General features: G+C 44.2%; 1 protein-coding gene across 2 annotated transcripts in view; it reads left to right on the top strand.

Moving 5' to 3' along the window:
- The window catches only part of PPCDC (phosphopantothenoylcysteine decarboxylase), a 50,518-nt gene extending 27,298 nt beyond the window's left edge, over nucleotides 1-23,220 (top strand). For both annotated transcript variants that reach the window (XM_083183717.1, XM_083183716.1), the window contains 2 exons: nucleotides 8,740-8,908; nucleotides 22,985-23,220. In XM_083183717.1, coding sequence (XP_083039843.1) covers nucleotides 8,740-8,908; nucleotides 22,985-23,064 — 249 coding nt within the window. In that variant the 3' untranslated portion in view covers nucleotides 23,065-23,220. The remainder of the gene's footprint in view (nucleotides 1-8,739; nucleotides 8,909-22,984) is intronic.
- Nucleotides 23,221-25,127: the final 1,907 nt, after the last annotated feature.

Here is a 25,127-nt window from a genome sequence, read left to right on the forward strand (position 1 = left end):
GATGAACTACACATCCCAGCATGCCTTGCATCAGTTTCAGCATGGCCACATAGCAAAACTAATGCAAAGCATCCTGGGATGTGTAGTTCACTAACATCTGGAGGGCCGGTGTTGCCCAGCCCTGCTCTAGGCCAATGATTCCCAAATCTAGCTTTCCTCTACCTCCCCCATGGCAGCCATTACAAATGGGTTCCTCCCCACTGGGTAGTGCTTCAGAAAGGGAAAAAAAGACACCAGCCCCTATAAGAAGGCCCCTCCTCCTGGCCTCAGTGTCTTTTTTTTCCCTTTCGGGTAGTGTGTGAGAGGTGGCTTACCCTGGGGGCTGTAGAGGAAAAAGGATCCGACTATATGTGTCCCCCTGCGGCAGCTCCGGCGGTTCTGCAGTGAGGGAAGGGCAGGCCGAGCCCTTATGGAGGTATGTGTAAAACTCCCTGAGCCGCATGCGGACCCCTACGGGGGCAGCTACAAGCGGCGGCGTCTGCAGGCGTGCTGTGAATGGCGGCGCGGGATCGCGTTGCCGCAGCACGCTTGGCCTGCGTTAATCCGTTGGTAAAAGCGGGCAGACGTCAGCGGCGGTGCGCGGCGTGACGCGGGCTTGTGACGCGGGCTGGTGACGCGTCTCTCCGTCCTCTTAAGGGCGGAAGTAAAAGCCGGCGTCTGTATGCTTGTTCCCGGCGTCCATGTGCAGCGTGAGGGGACTGTGAGAAGCCGGTCAGCGATCCGCATACCGTCTGGTGAGCCTGTATTGTTCTTTCAGCAGGTTTATTTGTGCTTAGGCTAAAGCTGGTAATGTGTGGCATGGTTCCAGCCTTAAGTTCCATGCCACACTGGGTATGAATTGGTCCCTAACATGTATTTCTTATTGTGTAGGGAGTTGGTGTTAGCAGGCATCCAGGTTGTTATTATCACACTCAGGAGTGCATTGTTGGAGCAGGGCTCTTAAGGTATGCGCAGTAATTAATGCTTGTGGTGGCTGGCTTCTCTAACTATGCAGTACTCTTAATTGTGGTTTCTAATTTTGTGTCAGTGTGCACCGCTGCTAATATGGAAGAGGAAAATCGGCAGGCAGCCAAAAAGTCAGGGTAAGCCACAAACAGTGATTTTTTTGGGTGATTTTGTTTTGGTTTTGGTTTTTGTTATAGGTACTTTGGTTTTGGTTTTTGTTATTGGTACTTTGGTTTTGATTTTGGTTTGGGAATTTTTTTCCTTGTGGTGATCAGGTGATGGTGCATTTGATTAAAGGCTAATTAAGCATGGTGTTTGGGCTGTTGCAGGTCTGAGGCCAGCAAAGAGAAGGAGAGTAAAGCCAAACACAAGAGGACGCACTCACCTAAATGTTTTTCATGTGATAAGACTTTACCGGAAAAATATGTGGGCGGCATCTGTGAGGAGTGTAAGGCCCCTCAGCCTCTACCCACGGCTCAAATGACGAACCTAGTGGATATGCTGAAAACAGCATTAGCAGGGACTTTTGTTACAAAAGAAGACCTGAGTAAAATGTCTGGAAAAAGGAAGCATGTGGTCCTAAGTGACGACTCGGATGACTCTGTGGAGGACATCACTTGTGCGCAGTTGCTGGGTCAGGATCCAGATGAGGATCAAGACATACCTCAGAACAAGTCGGAGGACTTTAATCCTGATATGATCAATAATCTGTTAGAGCTTATCCATAGGGCCCTCAATATTGAGGATCAGCAAGAGGACCTTAATTTACAGGAACTTTTGTTCAAGGATAAGAAAAGGAAGGGGAAATGTTTTCCCTTATCTCAGACTTTGAAAGCTGTTATTACTGAGGAGTGGAAGCACCCGGATAAGAGGGTGGCTGCTTCCACCAGAGTAACGAAAATGTACCCATTCGACAAGGATCAGGTGTCGACATGGGAAGAGGCGCCAAAGGTTGACGCAGCTATCTCTAGACTGTCAAAGAAGACTACACTTCCCTTGGAAGATGTAAATATCTTCAAAGACCCCATGGACCGTAGGATTGAGCTGGGTCTGAAAAAGCAGTACCTTACGGCAGGGGCATCCCTTAAACCAGCGGCTGCTATGGCTGTCACCTCACGTGTAATGCGAGGATGGTGCCAGCAATTGGAGGCGGACATTTTGGACGGAATTAAAAGGTCCGAACTCATTAAAACAGTCCAAGATGTACAATTGGCTGTTGAGTTTATGTGTGAGGCAACTATGGACTCCATACGCCTATCCGCTAGAGCAGCTGCCACTGCAGCGGCAACACGTCGAGCCCTTTGGTTGAAACCTTGGGCGGCTGACGTACAGTCAAAAAATAAACTGTTATCCCTACCATTCCAAGGGGAGTATCTGTTTGGCAAACAGCTTGATGAGCTAATTACTAAAATTTCGGGGGGCAAATCAGTCTGGTTGCCCCAAGATAAAGCTGTCAAAAAGAATGTTCCAGCGAAATTTAATCGATTTCAGCAGCAGGAATACAGAGACTCCAGGGCTTATAGGCCGGGAAGGGCTTATAGGAGAGGAAGCTGGATGTCTCGGGCGTCCTTTCGTTCCCAAAGAGAGAAAGAAGGGAAGGCTCCTTTCCGAAAGGAGCAACAATGACGCCGTCATACAGAGAGTTGGCGCCAGGCTCAAACAGTTTTACCAAGCTTGGCGAGAATCCACCACGGACAGGTGGGTTCTGGAAATAATTCAGTCCGGATATCGAATCGAATTTATGAGACTTCCGGGAAGTCTCTTTGTGGAGTCGCCAGTACCCAGCGACTAGGGTTGCCAATCCCGGAGCATTTTTTCAATCCCGGAATTCGGGATTGAAAAATGCCCGATCCCGGGATTCCCGGGATCCCGGGATTGGCTTCCCTGATTAAAAAACCCTCCCCGGCCGCCCCGCATATTTACTTACATGTGCTGTGCGGTGCGGCCAGGAGGGTGGTCGGTGAAGCGGGGAGGGTGGGCGGCTGATTGATGCCGGTAGGCGGGCGGGTGAGCAACCGGGAGGCGGTGGTGAGCAGCCGGGAGGCGGACGGTGAGCAGTCGGGAGGCGGGCGGTGAGCAGTCGGGAGGCGGGCGGTGAGCAGTCGGGAGGCGGGCGGTGAGCAGCCAGCAGCAGGAGGCGGGCGGTGTAGGCAGCATCCAGGAGCCGGTCGGGGTGTCATGCTGGTCTGGACGCGTCTGTGCAGCTGCTTGGCCTGCGCAGCGTGACCTCTGGCCTCGTCACGCTGCGCAGAGCCATACTGCCGGCTAAGGGAGAAGCCGGGCAGTGTCTGAGCACACGCTCAGACGCTGCCCGGCATTAGACTGCGCATGCGCAGTCTAATCCCGAAAATCCCGGGATTGGAAACTCCAATCCCGGGATTGAAATCTCGGCGTTTTAGGGGCCAAATCCCGGGATCCCGCCGATCCCGATCCCGGGATTGGCCACCCTACCAGCGACATGGAGGAGAGACAGGCGCTATTTTCAAGTCTGGAAGAAATGCTAAGACAAGGAGTTGTCGAAGCAGTACCGAAGAAGCGAGAGAGGCAGGGATGGTTCTCTCGCTTCTTCGTGGTGAAAAAGGCGTCAGGAGGTTTTCGGACCATCCTAGACTTAAGGCGCTTGAACAAGTTTGTGTTAAGCAGGACGTTCAAGATGGAGTCAGTAAGATCGATAATTCCAGACTTAAAACGCGGGGATTACATGACGTCCATAGACTTAAAAGACGCCTATTTACATATACCCATCTACGCAAACCATCACAAGTTTCTCAGGTTTCGTCTGCAAGGGGTCACTTATCAATTTGTGACTCTTCCCTTCGGCCTGTCGACTTCCCCGCGAACTTTCTCCAAAGTGTTGATTGTGATCATAGCAAGGCTAAGACAACAGGGGATAAAACTCTGGCCCTATCTCGACGATATCTTAATCGTGGCAGACTCAGAAGAACTGGTAAAGGAGCACACAGAGCTAGTGCTCAAATGTCTGGAACATCATGGATGGCTGGTCAACGTAAAGAAGAGCCAACTGGTGCCAGTTCAAAAGATTACATACTTGGGGGTATCAATAGATACGCAAAAAATGAGAGTGTCTCTCACGGAGACCAGGAGAGAGAAATTGGTACACAAAGTGACATTAATGATGAGGAGATCAGTCGTGTCATCCCAGGACTGCATGGAAATACTGGGATTGATGGCAGCCGCATTGGAGACTGTACCTTGGGCAAGGTTCCACACAAGAAGATTCCAAAGTTGCTTCCTGTCACAATGGAACAAGAACAGCAAAGATCTCACTCAAAAGATAATATTAACAAAAGCTGCAAAGTCAGATTTGGCCTGGTGGTCGGACGTGGAACGGCTGGAAGCAGGAAAATCGTTTGCAGTAGTCAACCAGGTCACGGTAACAACAGATGCCAGCCAAGGAGGCTGGGGAGCGACATGCGGTCAGTCCATTGCACAAGGACGGTGGTCTCCAAGGTGGCAAGCCGCGCATTCCAATCTCAGGGAGATGAAGGCGGTGGTCATGGCCTGTCAGGAGTTCCAGGATCAGCTGTTAGCCAGAGACCTAAACATAAGATCAGACAACCGGGCGGTAGTCTCATACATAAACCGTCAAGGCGGGACGAGAAGTCGACGCCTCATGGAGATAACATCCCAGTTGTTGGAATGGGCAGAGTGTCACGTGCACAGCATCTCGGCAGTCTTCCTGGCAGGGAAAGACAACCTGGTTGCGGACTCGTTAAGCAGAACAGAGTGCCTACCGGGCGAGTGGGCGCTCAACGACAGCCTGTTCAACATGATCGTAGAGAAATGGGGGTGGCCACAGGTGGATCTTATGGCCACAAGTCGCAACAAAAAAGTCCCAAGGTACTTCTCAAGGTTCAGAGATCCACAAGCGGAGCAGGTAGATGCCCTGACAGCGGAGTGGAACATGTTCAGAGCATATGTCTTCCCGCCGATTCCAGTCATTCCGCGCCTACTGAGAAAGATACAGAGAGAGGAGACGGAAGTGATAGCAATACTTCCGTATTGGCCAAGGAGGGCGTGGTTTGCCACGGTGATGCAAATGGCAGTGGACGGACCATGGTTCCTGCCCGAATGGCCCGATCTCCTAGTCCAAGGCCAAGTACGTCAGCCGCAGCCACCAGCATGGAAACTGACGGCCTGGCTTCTGAAACCGCTACATTAAAATCTAAAGGTTTCTGTGATTCAGTGATCAACACTTTGCTTAAAGCAAGGAAACAATCGACATCCAAAATATATTATCGAGTGTGGAAGAGATACTTGTCCTGGTGTAGCTCAAACCAGCAAATACCAAGTAAAGTTGCCTCAGTACTTGGTTTTCTTCAAGCAGGTTTACAACTAGATTTAGCAGTAAATACTCTGAAGGTACAAATATCAGCATTGGGAGCAATGTTAGATTGGGATCTGGCAGAGAACAGATATATACGCAGATTCATCCAGGCTGCGAAAAGGATCAAACCAAGATTCAGGTCGCCAGTGGCACCGTGGGACTTAAATTTAGTTTTAGGAGTTTTGACGGAAGCACCGTTTGAGCCGCTACAAGAGGCTACACTTAAGTTACTTTCCTGGAAAGTCAGTTTTCTAGTGGCAATAACCTCCGCAAGGAGGGTGTCAGAATTGCAGGCACTCTGGGCGGAGGAGCCTTTTTTGAATTTTTTTGAGGACAGGGTAGTGCTGCGAACTAACCCTGAATTTTTACCTAAAGTTGTATCAGACTTTCACATCAACCAGGATATAATCCTACCTTCTTTTTGTGCCAATCCGTCAAATGTGAAAGAAGAGCGATTACACAGATTAGATGTTGTAAGAGCGCTGAAAATCTACATACAGAATACGAAAACTATCCGTAAGTCGAAGAATTTATTCGTTCTAACGGAAGGAGTAAACAAGGGTCAAGCTGCATCAAAAGCCACATTGGCTAGATGGATCAAGGCCTGTATCTGCAGAGCCTATCAGATTAGGCAAAGAGAGCCTCCAGTGGGTCTGAAGGCCCATTCCACAAGAGCGGTTGCATCTTCCTGGGCAGAGAAAGGATCTGCCTCAGTATTAGAACTGTGCAAAGCAGCCGGGTGGTCTTCCATTCATACTTTCACGAGGCATTATCGTGTGGATGTGATGTCGTCATCAGATGCTAAGGTCGGGAGAAGCGTCCTTAGCGCGGTGATATAAGGAAGGAGGCTGAAGCAGTACCTTATGATTTAATTTTGAAGTCTAGAGTGAAGTAACTCTGGTTTCGTGAGTATGCCCTCCCATATATCAACTGCTAGGGTATTACCCATTTGTAATGGCTGCCATGGGGGAGGTAGAGGAAATACCAGATTATTACCTGGTAATATGTTTTCCTCTACTCCACCATGGCAGCATATATTCCCGTCCCATTATGTCATGACTGTTAACATGTGTTATGCGGATTAATAATGTTTTTTGTTTTAAAGCTGGAGAATGCAAAGACACTGAGGCCAGGAGGAGGGGCCTTCTTATAGGGGCTGGTGTCTTTTTTTCCCTTTCTGAAGCACTACCCAGTGGGGAGGAACCCATTTGTAATGGCTGCCATGGTGGAGTAGAGGAAAACATATTACCAGGTAATAATCTGGTATTTAACTGTGCACGTTTTCAATATTAACTCAATGAAAGTGAAATTATTACAATGTGTGCTTCCAACAAAGAGGTATGGAAAACATGACCTCTTTGTATACCCTAAAGCACAGGTTGTCAAAGTCGTTCCTCAGGACCCCACATACTGTAGTGCATGTTTTGCAGTTCTTCACACAGAATCAAGTGAAATAATTAGCTCCACCTGTGGATCTTTTAAAATGTGTCAGTCAGTAATGAGGACATCTATCAGGTGATTTAGAAAACGTGAACTGTGTGGGGTCCTGAGGACCGAGTTTGAGAACCACTACCCTAAGGACTCTATTTGTGAGATACTAAGCACTGATGTAGCAATATAGACCCTGGTATAGTAATCATGTATTGAGTGCAATTCAGTTACCTGCACAGTTATGTAGAAATGTGGGTTATGTCTACATGTGATGTGTAGTTAATAATCTACAAAATTATGTTAAGAGATGATGGAGTGTTATTGCCAAGTTTTGTCTGGTTACTGTAGAGTACTTGTCTCATAAACTGTCTTACAACCATTTGCCCATTTATACTCTAGTGTTCATTCTAGCACCTGCCATCTTTGAAAACCCATGCAGTTCCGGTTCCCTGCCTGGGGTGTCGCTGTCTGCTGTGGTGTTTCTAGTACAAGTCTGGTTTGCATATCAGTGCTGATATACAGACCACACTGTGCTAGAAGCACTACAGCAGACAGCGACACTCCAGGCAGGGAAGAGGAACTGCATGGGTTTTCAAAGATGGCAGGTGCTAGAATGAACACTATACTTAATATTTCAATTTACATATATGTATCCGGTGATCACTGGCCTTTTTTTTTTATTACCCAATGTATATATGGAGACTGCTTACAGTTCATTTTGGTCTTGGAATATGTTTTGTCTCTCTTGTTCTCCATTCACAAGAAACTATACATATTTCTGTCTACTTTTTATTTCAATAAAATATTTTATTGTAAGGTTGCAAATTACAATAAATAGTAACAGTCAAGTAATAAAGCATATAAGCAATCAACTTTTGAGTCATCCAAATTCAAGAGTCAAATAATAAATATTAAGACTATTAAATAATTTCAAATATAATTGAGTATATAGTTATCAGAAAAACTTACTAGATCAAACAACACTAGACTGCATTTCATAAAAAAGAAATATACTCAAACAGAGGGTAACCCGTAGACAATATTTCCTCATTATACCAAGTAGTCAAGCAGACTGCAGACCGAAGGTGTCTTTAATTTGAGAACAGAGAGTTTGAACATTTGGAAGCCATCTAGTAATTAATTCCCCCCGCCCCCTTCCCCCCTCCCCCCCCCCCTTGTCTTTAAGTGATGTCTCCATTTAGTCCATATGGAAGAAATAGGACAATCTGGGATGAAAAAGGGTTAGTGTGTCGTGTGAAATCCACTGGGGTAAGATGGTTTGTATAGAGGCAGCCAATTTTTTTTCCCCTGTAATTGGCATATACCCTGAGGGGAGCAGGGCAAACTAAGTGAGGAAGTAATATCACAAAAATCCACTCAGAAGTCAATTCAAAAGTAATTCCCAGTGCGGTTTGAATTTAGGTGTGGACTAAGGACCTTGTGTACTTTTCTTGTGTGTAGAGACTGCTGTATAAATTGTACTGTTAGACAGGTGGTAGCTGCATCCAAAGGGCGAGATTTAATGGGATGCAAAAAAATCGCTCTTTCCGAAATCACACCATATCGCACTTTTTAAAATCAAATTCGCATATTTAATGATATGGGAATTTGCGGCAAAAGTTCTGTGATCTGTGCATGTTTCAGACAAATTCGCCAGTCAGAACCTGGTCAGTTTGTTTTGCGATTTTTTAGTAACCTTTACTAAAAACCGCATCCCATTAAATAGCCGATTTGTATACTTTTTAATGGGAAAACAGCTGGATGCGTTATTTAGTTTTGCTAAAAATCTCACCTTTAAAATGTGCGAATTTGCGGCAAAAAGTGTGATTTTTTTTTTTTTACCGCAAATCGCACCCTATAAAATATGCAATTTTCAGAAAATGAACGAAAACGGACGTAAGCGCAAAAAAAAAAAAAATTGCCCCCTATTGAATTCCACCCTATGTCCCCAAAACATAGGAGTGGTGTGTGCTTAGAACCTTCATCCTTATATTAATATAGATTTATTTTTGCAGACCTGTGTGATCCGTGCATGGGACTTACAAAAACCACTGCTGTTCTGTCCAGCTATGAATACAGCCATGTGGAATAATCCAATCACAGCAGAGCAGATTGGACGCCTTTGTACATTTGGCTATGTGGAGATTGCATGCATCGAAAAGACCCTGGTGTGTGGAGATAAAGGTCAGTGGGTACTGCAGTTTATACCTTGACTCCGAGCATTCAGATTTTTATGTTTTAGGTAATTTCCTTACACCATACCTCCCAACAATCCTGATTTCAGCGGGACAGTCCCGATTACCGGGTCCTGTCCCGCTGTCCCACCCGCGGCCGGGGGGGGGGGCAGTTCGGAGCCCCCCCAATTTGACAGAATAGGCGCTGTGCGCATGCGCACAGCGTCTATTCGCGGCCGAAAACGGGGACGCAGCTCATTTGCATAAGCTGCGCCCCTCATTTACATAAGCCGCGCCCCTCCCTATTTCTGCAGCTGGAAAGTTGGGAGGTATGCTTACACACAGGGGAGGAATGTAATATGATGTGAGAATGAGACTGTGACATATTTGAGGGAGTTAATTTTGTTTTTGTTTTTTAAAGGGGCAATCAATTACATGGCAAAATCAACCTGATTTTGCAGTGTAAATTATTGCCGCTTTAAAAAAAAGGGAAAACTCTGACAAAATCTCTCACTTTCTCATTCTCACACCCTATTAAATAATTTTCAGTAGTATGTTAAGTGTCTGTAATTGAACAAAGCCTTGGAAGCCATATTTACTACCTTATGCCAGTATCCATACAGCTTCGAGCAGGAAGCAGCTCTGTCTATTGTTTTTCTGCAACAGCTGTAATCGTTCTCATTATTAGGCCCTAGCACCCCATTCTGAGTGCAAGAGATCTCAAATAAACAGGTGTTCTCTCGCTGTACACCTCAGAATAACATGGAACTCTAGTGTTATGCTCACCGCACTCTGATGAAACTCCCATCCCTATTGTGTGCAACTGCAACATCACCATCCATAAACACCCATTTCACCCAAGGAGAGATCTGACTAACCTCTGCCTGACTGATGTTAAAATTTACAGAGCTGCATATGTCTCAGCATTTGTGAACTGAGCCAGTCTTAAGGTGCATACATACAGTGTGATTTTGACTATGGCCCTTATTCAGATCTGATCGCAGTACAAATTTGTTCTCAAAATGGGCAAAACCATGTGCACTGCAGGTGGGGCAGATGTAACATGTGAGAGAGTTAGATTTGTGTTAGTTATTTTGTTTCTGTGCAGGGTAAATACTGGCTGCATTATTTTTACACTGCAATTTAGTTTTCAGTTTCAACGCACCCCACCCAAATTTAACTCTCTCTGCACATGTTACATCTACACAAGAAAAAATTGAGCAGCGCTATTTAAAAATTTAGAAACCAAATTGGTAGGTCTATTACAATGATTTATTGATGCATGCTAAAAACACACTAAGTACTAAAAACATTGATATTACGCTATAAAATAAATGAATAAAATTAAGAATAGTGCTCAAAGTCCTCATCAACCACACAGTTTTTTTGGGGGGGGAAGTAGCCTGGAGAGTCCCAATATTCAGAAATCCATTGGAAGCATCAAATTTGTGCCATCTTGGGCCACTCCTTGCAAGAACCATCTTTCATCTTGTTCTCCCTCTGGACCGATTATTGTGGGGACATTTGATGCTTCCAATGGATTTCTGAATATCTGGACTCTCCAGGTTACTCCCCCCCCCCAAAAAAAAAAAAAAAACAACAACAACAACTGTGTGGTTGCTGAGGACTTTGAGCACTATTCTCAATTGTATTCATTTATTTTATAGCAAAACATCGATGCTTTTAATACTGGCTTAGTGTGTTTTTAGCATGCATCAATAAATCTTTGTAATAGACCTACCAATTTGGTTTCTAAATTTTTAAATAGTGCTGCTCAATTTTTTCTTGTGTAGATGTAACATGTGCAGAGAGAGTTAAGGCCCCCATACACTAGGGCGACTTGTCCTTAGGACAAGTCGCCCCCGACTTCCCCCTGAGCTTCCCCGGCTGCTCCCCGGGGGAGCTTGATTAGATTGGCACTTGATGTGCCATTTTTTACATGTGATAAATCGTCTTGATTTATCACATGTAAAAAACCCGGGGAGCAGGGGGGGGGCTACAGAGGTGGGAGCAGGGGAGCTGGGGACGCTGCGGGGGACACGTCTGTGTCCCCCGCTGCTGGGGATGCTGCGGGGGACAGCGTCTGTGCGGCGAGGCGGTAGAGGGAGCAGGGGGGGCTGGGGATGCTGCGGGGGACACAGGCGGCATAGAGCCGGGCAGGGGGAGCCGGCGGGAGCTGTCAGTGCTAGAAAAAAAAAGTCTATACAATGAATGGGCAGCCTGTGATTGGCTGAGCACTCTCTCAGCCAATTGCTGACTGGCTGAGAGAGCGCTCAGCCAATCACAGGCCGCCCATGCATTGTATGGGCTTTTTTTTTTTATTCAATACTGACAGCTCCCGTCGGCTCCCCCTGCCCGGCTCTATGCCGCCTGTGTCCCCCGCAGCGTCCCCAGCCCCCCCTGCTCCCTCTACCGCCTCGCCGCCCCACTAGGTCCCAAGTCGGGTGGTCGGACGTGCAGCAGGTCCGACCACCCGACGCAGATCCGATGCGCACGGGACTGCGCATCGGATCTGAGGGGACATCAAAACTAGCCGATTTTGGTCCGATTTTGGCCAGATCCGACTGATCTGGCTGAAATCTGACCAAAATCGGCTAGTGTATGGGGGCCTTTACATTTGGGTGGGGCGTGTTGAAACTGAAAACTAAATTGCAGTGTAAAAATAATGCAGCCAGTATTTACCCTGCACAGAAACAAAAAAAACTAACACAAATCTAACTCTCTCACATGTTACATCTACCCCACCTGCAGTACACATGGTTTTGCCCATTTTGAGAACAAATTTGTACTGCTATCAGATTTGATAAGGGCCTATGTACGATTTATCTTGAACTCCCCAGATGCCAGAACCACAGACATTTACTGTACACACTGTTCATTTTTAACTGTTGGGTTTTGGCTATGTCCAATTTTGACTACTTGTACAGTAGATTGTACACTTTCAAAATTGAAACTAGTCAAAATAGTGCTGCCTGCATAGTCTATTTTTTCTTGTGTTACCAACCCTGTAGGGGTGCGCATCGGCATTGCAAGCTGTATACAATATGTACAATATATATTATGTTTTCTATTATGTTTTCTACCGATATGGACTATATAGTCCATATCGGTAGTTCATATCGCATCATGCTTATGCCCCATTAGGCACAAGATAAAATGGTCTAGATAAAGCGTTGAAGAGGCAGATCTATGATCGAGACATGCAATTCTCTAAACATCCACTAGCAGGAGCTGTGTATCAATAATCTCTGTATAGCAACCTTTACATTTATTTAATTTGCTTTCTAATTGTCTATGATTGCATCAGCTATAATATTACAATCACCACTCTACATGTCTAGCATGGACTCTAATAGTCTTCAGAAATAGATATCACCTACATTTATTGGGGTGGGTGTAGATTGCACACTATTAACCTTTTATCATGTTTTTAAAAGTCTAGTATTATATAAAAACCTTCATGGTCAATAATAGTAGCATGTTCTACAAATGGTATACCTCTTTTAAGTAGAAAGGTGCTATCCTTTAAGATTCGGAATCAAATGATACATCTATTAAATAATTGTAGCTATGTTTATTACTGGCCTGTTTGCAACAGATCTATAGCAGTTTACATTTATATAAGTACAGTATGTAAGATTTTACCTTTTTATTGCATTTATAACCACTACATTTCATGCTTGTGGCAGAACACATTTATATGTTAATACAGTTGAATTAAAAAGTTTGGGCTCTGGTAAATCTGGCATATTGCTAGGCAATCATTCTGAATACATTTTCATATGCAAATAAATTGAATATAAAATTGTTACATGTAAATATAACTAATCTATCTCATGCAAACCATGAGGAAACCATGCACTGAGATAAATATTGTGTGTGTGTGTGTAATATATATATATATATAACAGCAATTATATAACATGACACAATAATTACAAAATATTATATAAAAAATCAGAAGGAACCTACTTAAATAAGCAATATGCAATCCTCTGTATGCTGTACAAGCTTGGTTTTAGGTTTGTCAACATATAGTCCACAAGAAATATATATATATATATATATATATATATATATATATATATATATATATATATATATATATATATATAATCTCTATCTATCACTTTAGACTTCCATTACTGGACAATGGCAGGTATTCAGGGTAATTCCCCTTGTGCAGTGAATCCTGTTTTGGATTCGCTGCACAATCTCCGGGTTCCGGAGGGCTGCAGCATTCGCTGCCAGCCCTCCCTTACCCCCTATTCAACGCCTCAGGGGCTTGCTGCCCCTGGTGGCGAATTTTAACCCCCCCCCCGGCGAATGCCGCAGGGAGCCGGAGGACAGCTGCAGGCAGGGAGATGGAAGCCTCCCTGCCTGCGCCGGACACTGTGGGGGTGAAGGAGGGCTGTCAGGGACACAGGGAGAGCACCCAGAGCTGGCTGAATATTAATGAGCGGTTAAATTTGTTTAAATTTAAAAATAATAATAATAATAAAAAATTTGAAATATATTCATGTGCTGCAAGCTCATGAATAAAAATAGCATGCCCCTTCACAGATAAAAAAAATCAGATTTTTTGACACCAAAATAAAAATAAAAAACGCTTTATTTTCAAAGATCACACTCCAGTTCACCTAAAAAAGATGACGAATGTAAAATGGAGAATCATGGTGAAAATCAATGGAGAAAGCAGTCCTCCATTTGAGCATTGAATACACTCTCGGCGAATTCCACTAAAAACCCCATTGAAAACCACAGGCGAATTGCGGCGATTCGCCAGATATTCGCTGTTCATTTGCGGCGAATTGGCTCCATTGAATAAGGCGAATAGTTTTTTCTGCCAGAAAATTCACCGTTACCCCGGCGAATTGCCAGATTCACTGAAAAATACGGCCAATCTGAGGCATTGAATACTGGCCAATGTTTCATTGCATTTTATTAGGCAATTTCTTCAGGTCATGGAAAAACATGTGACAGTGAACGCTTACATCATACACCCTGTATGTGGGCATCTTTGCCCTCCTGTTCCACGGGAGGTTTCTGTCCTCCCTGAGCTCGGACGGTAGTCACTACAATATGACATCACCTATGTGCATGTCATCTAAGTGCTCCCATCAAAAGCGCGCAGTCCCGATCCCGGAGGACGCCCACACACAGGGGTGTATAAGGTAAGTGTTCAATGTCACATGTTTTTCCATGACCTGACGAAATTGCCTAATAAAAGGCAATGAAATGTTATCCAGTAATGGAAGTCCAAAGTGTTTCGTTGTACAAGACGCTTGGAGTGCTGCCTCCCCCCTGTGATGTATCTTATCTTTTGAAGCGGGCACCCAGCGCAGCATTCGTAACTACAGGTAGAGCCGGATCCCCCCTGCAAATGTTGTATGTATGTATGTATGTATGTATGTATGTATGTCCTTGGCAGCACTCCATACAGTACTGAGAGATCCGGTGCAAGGTCCATACAGCAGAAAATACAAAAGTGAACTTGCACCCACGGATTGAAACAATTCGGAACCAGCACTTCAACAGCCAACTGCTGTTTCAACTGCTGTCAACCAGTTTTCATGAAAACTGATGACACAAAGTTGAAACAACTTCTGTTCTCTGTATTCCTGTACCTATGGAAAATAAATAGAAGTTTTTCTACAAGTCCTGAGTACTGGTTCCAAATACTTCCACTCTATGGGGGTAAGTGTATGTGATTCTATAATTTAGCAGTACCATATGTTTAGAGGAACCTTTTTGAATTTACTTTTTATTTGTTCCTCTAACCCAGCGGTTCTCAAACTATGGGTCCTGACCCCAAAGAGGTCCCGACCTTCTTTCAGCATGGGGTCACGGCTCCAAATTGCAAACATCAGGCTGATGACTTTTCTAATCTCAGTCCGTGACTAAAGGAGTCTGAAAAATCTGTTGAGTTGTCTGTTATTTTAGACTCCTCCTTCATGTTGTGCCTCCACAATACTGCCATGTATGTGCTGTCTGCTGACTACACATGTGACGTCATGACCTTCTGCAGTAACTTGCTGGGGTCCTGTCATTATTAATATCATCTGATGGGGTCCCAGAGCAAAATAGTTTGAGGACCCCTGCTTTAACCATATGGTACTGCTGACAATCCTATGCAGGGGCATTGCAATATATACTACTTTCTGCTTATTGACGGAACTGCCGGAGGTTGCTGAATTAACATTTCATGCATCTTATGCACATGCAGAATAATCACTGTGCACTTTAGAATGTAATATATATATATAATGTGTGTGTGTGTGTGTGTGTTAAGCTTTAAAACTATTTTTGAGGGCTATATGTTGATATTGAGAAAACTAAGCTTGTATACATAGGATTGAACTATTCTTAGAGAACATGGGCTACATATAATAGCTTGCACATTGCCAGGTTGATTTGCTGTGTAAACAATTTCCACTTTCCAAATCCCTGAATTTCGTACAAAGTACCACACCTTTAGCAAATCTCATGTTAAACCGGCTTTGCTTGTAAGTTTAAATATTTTAACGTTAATCTTTATTTAATACTAGCTGGAGTACTCAGGATTTTAACCCTTTAAATGCCAAGTGAACATGCACACACAGACATTCTAGGGTTAATTTTGTTAGGAGCCAAAATAACCTCCTTGTATATTTACGGATTGTGGGAGGAAACCCACAGAAGTACGGGGAGAAAATACAAACTCCGCACAGTTAGGGCCATGGTGGGAATCGAACCCATGACCTCAGCGCTGTCAGGCAGTAATGCTAACCATTACACCATCCATACTGCCATATATTATATAATATATATATATATTACCACCCCAATAGTGTTACTTAAGCGCCCCAATATTAGTTGGTTAGATAATTCCAATTTTTTTTTTGTTATTTTTTATTTTTTTTTCACTCCTTAATATTTTTTTATATTTTTTGACATATATCAAAACATTTATTAAAAAGTTAATATTCAACAAATAAAATACAATACATCTTTTCTCATCAATTCTTGTTTTACTGGTGTTTCATATATCTCGAAAAGAACAGGTACCTGACGTGTTTCGTCTCATCGAGACTTCATCAGGGGTAGGGTTATTATATCATTCTCTTGAATCTTTTGATCATTTAAAAAGATGAGATTTCTTTTATATGGTTCAGGTAAAAAGGGTTTCCTTAGAAGTTTTGAGAAAGAGCTTCTGTTTGTATGATTCGGAAAAAAATCACCATGTAGGTGGATTTCACCTTATAGGTTTTTATATTTCCCTTTTAAAGGTAGTTCACTTGGTGCCCGTATGGGTGGGAACTAGAGATAAAACTTCTTAGTGGAATTTCAAATTAATTCGATATTTTCCTTATAATATTACAGAAAGATGGATATATACATCCCTGACCTCAAGCCAGTAGATAATTCACTTAGCTGGGATAACCAATAAATCTCCGACAGAGTGATCACCCCTTATTCTCTGTGCATGTGCTCTCCTCTGTGACCAAACTGCGACTTGCAGTTTGGGCACTTAAGTAACACTATTGGGGTGGTATTTTGTCTAGCAAATCCCACTAGTAGAGGATTGAGTGTTATCAGCGACCAGTTGAATATATTGAAAGCGCAATTTTAGAGATTTGGGGTCTTGAGAGTAATTGATATGCGTACCAAGTTTGGTGTAAATTGCTGCAGCCATTCTGTAGTTATGCTGTCTCCTGATATACTCTGTGCTGCTGTCTCGCCCCTAGGGGTGCTAGGGGTATGTTACCCTCACAGTATTTGTTCTCAGATTGTATGTAATGTGTACCAGGTTTGGTGTAAATTGCTGCAGTCATTCCAGGGTTATGCTGGAACATACATTTGAGTGTACAGCAAATATTGTGTTGTTTTAATTAATAAAAAATTAACTGTAATTTCTTTTAGTTGCCTAAAAATACACTCATAATACAATCTTCCCTTGTAAACTGTGGATTTGTACAGAAAGACAGGACAGTCACAGTTTCACTTTTTTATATATTAGAATATAGAGAGAGATAGATAGGTATGCACTGAGATATGTTGTGATGGGCTTGTTTCAGTGGGAGTGATCGTTGATCTTGTTAATCGTAATGAGCGTTAATCAAAAATTGTGTTTTTCTTATTAATTAAAAATTAACCGTAATTTACATCTTGAGTTTTTTTATGTTGCCTCGGCTGTGTTTAATATGCTTGTATGTAAAATTCCACGATCTTGACTTGTAAACTGGATTTGTTTCGAAGGACAAATTTTCGCTTTTATAAAGGTAGATGTTTTATTTATTGTTTGGGGTAAAATAATTGATGCATTGTTAAAATTTGAGTGATTATTATTGGTCGCTATAGAAGTGTTCATACAATATATAGGATCTATCTCAGTGTTTCACCTATTTTATGGTTTACTTGTGAGTTTGACAATAAACACTTTTCTAAGAACTGTTGCAGGAATATTGTATATTAGGTCTCTGGTGCACCCAGAACCTGTATACTCTTTGGGGGTGATTGACATTGGCTCGCTGAGCAGCGTAAATTCCCTGCTTAGCGAGCAGGTAATCGACACCCGCCGGGCTTGTGAACAGCCGCCCCCCTTCGCCAAGCGTACTTCTGCATTGCGAATAGATATGTACACTCACACATCCATTTGCATTCGAGTGTACGGGTGAACAATCATTACATGGCCGGCGACCATCAAATGATTGTGCCACCCGTTTGCAAATAAGTCTGCCTAGACTGACTTTTATTTGCGATTGCCTTGACGGGGTGGACGGCTGACATCAGCCGCCCTCCCCGAGCAGGCTTTGGCAAGCCTACCTTCACATGTGGACGCCCAGTGTTTTTTTGGGCGCTCCCGACTTTTTTGTGCCGCTCCCTGTCCGCACCACTGTGTGCACACGCCTCGGCGAGTGTAATGCATTTGCACTGCGGGTCTGCACATGCGTTTTTTGCCATAATGCATGCGCAGACCCGTAACATCGGTCTCCATGGCAAATTTGTCTCTTTACAAGCCAACCTGAAGCATGTAACACATGGCAGAGCATGTAAATCCATGGCAACAAGCATGTTAACCCCTAGCAGAGCATGTAACCAATGACAGAGCAGGTTAATCCCATGGCAAAGAGCATGTTAATCCCTTGGAAGAGCATGTTAGTCCCTTGGAAGAGTATGTTAGTCCCTTGGAAGAGCATGTTAATCCCTTGGAAGAGCATGTTAATCCCTTGGAAGAGCATGTTAACCCATGGCAGAGCATGTTAACCCCTGGCAGAGCATGTAACCTGGCAGAGCAGGTTAATCCCATGGAAAAGAGCATGTTAACCCCTGGCAGAGAATGTTAACCCCTGGCAGAGAATGTTAACCCCTGGCAGAGCATGTAACCCCTGGCAGAGCAGGTTAATCCCATGGTAAAGAGCATTTTAACCCCTGGCAGAGCATGTAACTCCAGGCAGAGCATGTAAACCCTGGTAGAGCATGTTAACCCATGGCATCAAGCATGAAGCCCATAGCAACAAGCATTTGGGTAAGCAGAACTTACAGTGTGTGGCATAATATGTGTGGTATTATATGTAATAGACATTACAGTATGTGGCATAATCGGCAGTGAGCATTACATTGTGTGGAATAATATGTAATGGGCATTGTGGCATGTGGTAAAATAAGTAATAGGTATTCTGGTGTATTGCATAATGTGTACTGGCCACTACGGTGTGCGGCATAAGGTGTAATGAGCATTATGGAATGTGGTATAATATGTAATGGGTGTGTGACATGTGTAATAGGCATTACGGTGTAAATGTTTGTCCCTGTATCCACCTTGGAAGCAGTGGCGTAACAAGGGTCCGCAGAGTGTGAGGGGAGCTCCGTCCGTGGGGGCCCAGGGAAGTTGTTGTACCGGGGCCCAGGATTTCTCTTGGCGGCCCTGGTGGACAACTCTGAATTTGTCCCACTGTATATATGCACGTGTACATAGATGGACAATATTAGACTCAAATCTAAGACAGAGCTAGGAGGATATTTAGCAGGAAAGTTAGCAGGTGGCCAGTGGCAACTTTAAAGGTCAGAAATTGGTTGACCATGATCTGTGCATGTGACATCTAGCTGGACTTCGGGGCAGGGAGGCAAGGAAGAATCCTCTTTTGAAAGTGCTAAAGGGCGCATTTATCAATATAGTGCGATGCCGGCGCAGTGGCATCGCCGGACATCGCATTGCGGTGTTGAAGTACACCGCCGAGATGTATCATTAGAAGGGCGCAGGGACAGGGCTCCGATAGGAGCCTGTCCCTGCGAAGCCCTAACCCGGAAGCCGGGGGGTTTGCGCATGCGCGGTTATGCGCTGACCCTTGCCGACCCGTGTAACCGCACTGCCCCGCTCGGCAGTGCGATCACGTAGCCATAGGCTACAATGGGCTATCGCCATCCCAGAATGGCGATAGCCCAGGGGTGCGATGCCGGGCTGCCCGATGTTAATACATCGGGCAGCTTCGCATCCCCCATAGAAACCTATGGGGGATGCGGCCGGCGGCGGTGAAGGGGGGATCGCAGCAGGGATCGGAGATCCCTGCTGCCGTCCCCCTTTGATACATTTAGGAGATACATAATATTTGCGGCTAAACCCCAAAAACGGGTGTTTTCGGAGATTTATCCGCAAATATGGTTTGATAAAAGGGCCCCTTAATCTCTTGTTTGCAAAAAAAAAAAAAAACTATTTTAATGCCATGTGGAAATAGGTTGTATGGTCAGGTAAGAATAAAGCTCTGTACGGGATACGGTCGGTTGGTCGACCTAAAGATGGTCGACACCACTAGGTTGACATACTGCAAGATTGACATGGGTCTAGGTCGACATGAGACAAGGTCAACAGATCATTAGGTCAACATGGTCTAGGTTTACAGTCAAAAGGTCGACATGGGGTTTTTCGCTGTTTTTTGAGCTGACATGTGCTGACAGGCAGTATTTCATGCCCTACTATCCACTAGGGCAGGGCTGGGCAACACCGGCCCTCCAGATGTTGATTAACTACACATCCCAGCATGCCTTGCATCAGTTTCAGCATGGCACATAGCAAAACTAATGCAAAGCATCCTGGGATGTGTAGTTCATCAACATCTGGAGGGCCGGAGTTGCCCAGCCCTGCACTAGGGCATGGTGGGAGAATAAAATAGTGTGCCCGAAGCATGGCGAGCCATGCGAGGGGACGTGGTGCACTTAATCCTGTGTCCATGTCGACTGTGTCGACATTCGGGTCAAAAAACATTGAATGGATGGTGCACGGGTTGTAGGGTCAGACCCATATGCTCGCTATCGTGAACACAAGTAGAATGCTAAAAAGAGGAATATACAAACAACAACATTTCCAGATGCAAATAGCTGGAGATGGTGATAATGACTAGGACTAGTGATATGTGTGGCATAAACCAAACACTAGCTGACTGGAAGGCACAGTATGTGGAGTTTTGCTCAGGGACAGATACAGAGGGGGCGGACCGCCCCCCCCCCCCCCCCCATTCTATAAAACACTTATGCCATCAGCCAGGGTAAACAACAACACTCTTTAAAGTCCTGCTCCCTCCACCCTCCCAGCTTTTGTCAGTGTCGGTGAGTGTGAGCCAAGATCCCAGACGCAGGTCACAATAAATTCTACTGTCGCAGTTAATCAGCATCCTGTCCTGTCATTAAAGGCCCCCACACACTAGAACGATTTTTTTTGTCCGAATTCCGACCGATCGTCCGGTATATCGTCCGATTTTTGTCGATATTTAAAATAATCATCCGGTTATTGCCGATTATCAGTACAAATCGGCCGATATATCGGGCGATCGGTCGGACAATCGGCCAAAAAATCGTTCTAGTGTGTGGGGGCCTTTAGACACTCTGCAGAAGCCATTACACTCACATTACACACAGACCCCCCTTCCCCGCCCCTGGCTTTGCTCTTGGACATGTCCAAGACTTCTCTCGTGCTGCCCCCCTGCACTGGAACAACCTCCCGCCACCCATCAGACTTTCTGATTCCCTTACTTCCTTCAAGCGCTCCCTCAAAACCCACTTCTTCCGACTAGCCTATCCCTCCTCCTCCTAACCTCTTTCGTTCCTCCTATCCTGCCTACCCTACCCCTCCTTCTGTTCCCATCCGTTCCTACTTATCATATTGTTTTTCGTTCATCCACCCACCTCCTTTTAGTCTGTTAACTCTTATGAGTAGGGCCCTCCTTCCTCACGTACCCTACCCTACCAGCGCTCCTGCCCTGTTCTTCAATTCCTCTACTTCATCTTCAGTCTCCTCGACAATTTCAACACCTACTTCAGAACTGATGCTGATTTTAGTTCTACCAGCTATAACCCTATTTATGCTGTATTTTATCAACACACCCTGTACGTTACCTTGTAATTTGTTTTTTTTGTTTGCTATGTACACTTTGTAGCGCCTTATAAATAAACAAACTACTACATACGCAAGATTTGGTAACCTTTTTTTAGTACTTGTTTAGTTTCACGGCAGCAGATATCGCATGCGATATCACATGCTCGATGCAAATTTGTACCTGTTCATAACCCCACTATCTACTACGCATGGTGTTGATTTTATATAGTGTGGCGAGCGCAGCGAGCCACCGAGCCCGAAGTGCGGCGAGCAGGCGCGGATTACTTTACATATATTCTGCGCAGCAAACCCCGCAAGGGGACGCGGAATACATGAAAAGTAATCCGCTACGCTCGCCACGCTTCGGGCTCGCAGTGCTCGCCACACTATATAAAATCAACTCCATGCGTAGTGGATAGTGGGGTTATGAACAGGTACAAAATTGCATGCGATATCGCATCTGCCGCCGTGAAACTAAACAAGTACCCTTTTTTCATGTGTAATTGTGAGACTAATGGGCCATACACACGTGACGATTACAGCCCCATTTCTACGCAATCTGTTTAGATCGCTTAGAAATGAAGCGGGATCGCTCTGTGTGTATGACCCCCCGTGACGGTGATGTGTGGCCTTGTGCGTCCCTATCATCTGACTAGATTTATACTGCTAGTCATCCCCAGTTTTCTCTCAATTGAGAACATTGGCCGTGACTGATCGCTCAGCAGACATTGCTGGAGTGGTGCTGTATGCTGAGCAATATGTGCTTAACTAGATCGCTCAGCACACTGCTTGCGTCTCCACATGTGCACGGGGCATAACAATACCTCAGCCCCATTTCCCCTGTTCATATTATGTAGCTGCCCTAGGTGCAACCTTTAGATTTCATAACCCCTAGGATCTGAAGTCCCTGCTGATAGAGGGTATTTACTACTGCTTGGACTATGTTTTTATATTATATTTAGAGTGTACAGATGGAGCACCTCTCATTTATCCCCAGCCCTCGCCAGATCCCCTCCACCGGAGAGAGCTGGCAGAGGCGCGCCATCTGATGGGGACGTTCGTCCCTGTCGCTCAGTGGTGGGTGGCGGAATCCTTGCCCATCTCCGTTTCAGGGAGACGGGCAGACTTCAAGTGGTGCGTGGAGGCAGCGTAGGTCTCTGTTGGAAGGGGGTGCAGTAGCCCCCTTCCGGCGGAGGCTGGAGGTTCTATCACCAGCTATATGAAGGCGCTCCATCTGTATGTATTATTTTATATCTATATTATGCTTTATAAAGTATATATATATGTGTGTATTTGGGGCAGTACGGATGGTGTAATGGTTAACATTACTGCCGCACAGCACTGAGGTCATGGGTTAGATTCCCACCATGGCCCTAACTATGCAGAGTTTGTATATTCTCCCCGTGCTTGCGTGGGTTTCCTCCGGGTACTCCGATTTCCTCCCACAATCCCAACATATACTGGTAGGTTAATTGGCTCCCAACAAATTAACCCTAGAATGTCTGTGTGTGCATGTACATGTGGTAGGGAATATAGATTGTAAGCTCCACTGGGGCAGGGACTGATGTGACTGTTCAACTACACTCTGTAAAGCGCTAGGGAAAATGTATGCGCTATATAAGAAACTGTTAATAAATAAATAATAAATACATTTGCATATACTAAATGTAATTATATGACTACTTAAATGCTCACACCGGTTTAATAAATGAGTACTCCCTTTCCTTCTACCCACAGGACTTGGAGCCATGGCAGAGGTCAGCACAATCCTGGACAAAGTCAGGGAAGTCCTTTCTGGGCGGCAGCTGCTGGGATAAAGTCCCTGATGTGCAGGGCAACGCTGTGCAGCTATTGCTATAGTTTACATGACACCATTCATTCCTAACGGACAAAAACAGGATTAATGAGTGACTTCATACATAATGACTGCAATTAATTATATAATCCTAAAATAAACAATGATCAAGGTAAAATATTTTATTGTTTCAAAGCCTGCGGGAAGTCTTGTGCCTGAGACTGTTAGGGCTGTGCTGAATGCCCACAGACAAGGTTTGCGTCAGTCTTTATTTAAATAAAGTATATAATATAGGGAAGGATTAGCACTGGCCGATTAATAATTATTGAAAATACCAACATAAAACTGTATTATTGGGAATCACCCTCGGAATCTGTTTGGTAGTGCTCCCAAAGTCAAGAGATGACCAAGGAAGAACAAAAAGGGTTTTGGGGCACACTTAGGGGGTTATTCTAGTCCATTCTTTCTGACAAAATCCTTCTTAGATGGACAAAACCATGTGCACTGCGGGTGGGGCAGATGTAACTTGTGCAGAGAGAATTAGATTTGGGTGGGGTTTTTCTTCAAAGTGAGATCTATATTGAAGTGTAAATTCATGCAGTCAGTATTTTCCCTGCACAGAAACAAAATAACTCACCCAAATCTAATTCTCTCTGCACATGTTACATCTGCCCCCCTGCAGTGCACATGGTTTTGTCCATCTAAGAAGGATTTTGTCAGAAAGAATGAACTAGAATAAACCCCTTAGAAACTTAATGTTAAAAGAATGAATTAAAACTTTTTATTTCAAAGGCTAAAATAACATCGCGTATGAGAAATCAACAAAGAGATGCATACAAATACACCTACATAAATACCTAAAATGATATAGGATATCAATAACCAATAATTTGACAATTTAAAGGTTACAATTCGTGAAGGGCGAAAATGATGTAGCTCTTTCTCCGTAATGCTTTATTCCAACAGTATATACTTCAATTGGGGAAATTTAATAGGATGAGAGATTCAGAAAGTGAGAGATTTGGTAAGAAATCTCCAGGGTTTTTTTTTAAAGTGCCAATTATTTACAAAACCAGTTTGATTTTGTAGTGTAAATCATTGCTGCTTTAAAAAACTGACGATTTCTTACCAAATCTCTCACTTTCTGAATCTCTCATCCTATGAGAAGCACGGTTTTTAATACAAAGCAGAGATTCCCAAATATCCACCATTAATAGTATTATAACTTTATTAAATATATGTCACTGTCCTCCAAAGCTGTGCACAAATGGGGGAGTGTCTGGTGGAGTAATTTGATTTATAAATATATAAAGAGATGGTGGAAGGATAAGCTGAAAGTACTCCACTAAGAGACATATAGTTAGTGTTTGGTCTGGATAAATTACAGCCCTGGGTATTCCCTGCTGGTCTACCAGACAGGTACTGACCCGGCCAATCACTGCTTAGCTTCTAAGTTCAGATGGATCAGGCGGCACAGTGATTTATGGCAGTAACGCACTCCTTGTAGATGAGAGAGCACCAATATCAAAGAGAGAACTAAGATGTGCTTTTGCTATTTATTATATGTGTCTAAGCACCCCATTACACAAGTGGCATTGCAGGGGAGCCTAGTACAAAACAGCAAATGAGAGAGCAACAGAATAAAGGTATGGTAAAGAATGATAGGTTAGCACATGCAGCTCCACCTTCTGCTATCCACCATCTTGTGCTTGCTTCGACTGGTGGATGAGAGAGGAGAAAGCCAGTGATCACCCTACTGAAAAAAAGGAGGAGTATATTTGACACCAGATACTGGTTGGTTATCCTTTATGTTTGCTAATAATTTTACACATTAATAATTGGTTAACAACATAACTAATAAATCAAACATAATAAATCATGGCTGGTAAAACAAACATGGCAAGTAGTAACTAATATGACCACGGTTCAATTCTAGAAAAATGCCACAGGTGCCAGTAACAGAGAATGCTGTCCACCAATGTGTACTCAGGGGACAGTAGAATAGGTCTGGCTGAGATGTCGGGGTGTAGGGTGTGGTAAAATATAGCACATTCTTATTTTCATCCAGTACAGCAAGAATTGCAC

Source organism: Crinia signifera, chromosome 4 (assembly GCF_055691185.1).
Source record: "Crinia signifera chromosome 4, ASM5569118v1, whole genome shotgun sequence".
Lineage (NCBI taxonomy): Eukaryota > Metazoa > Chordata > Amphibia > Anura > Myobatrachidae > Crinia > Crinia signifera.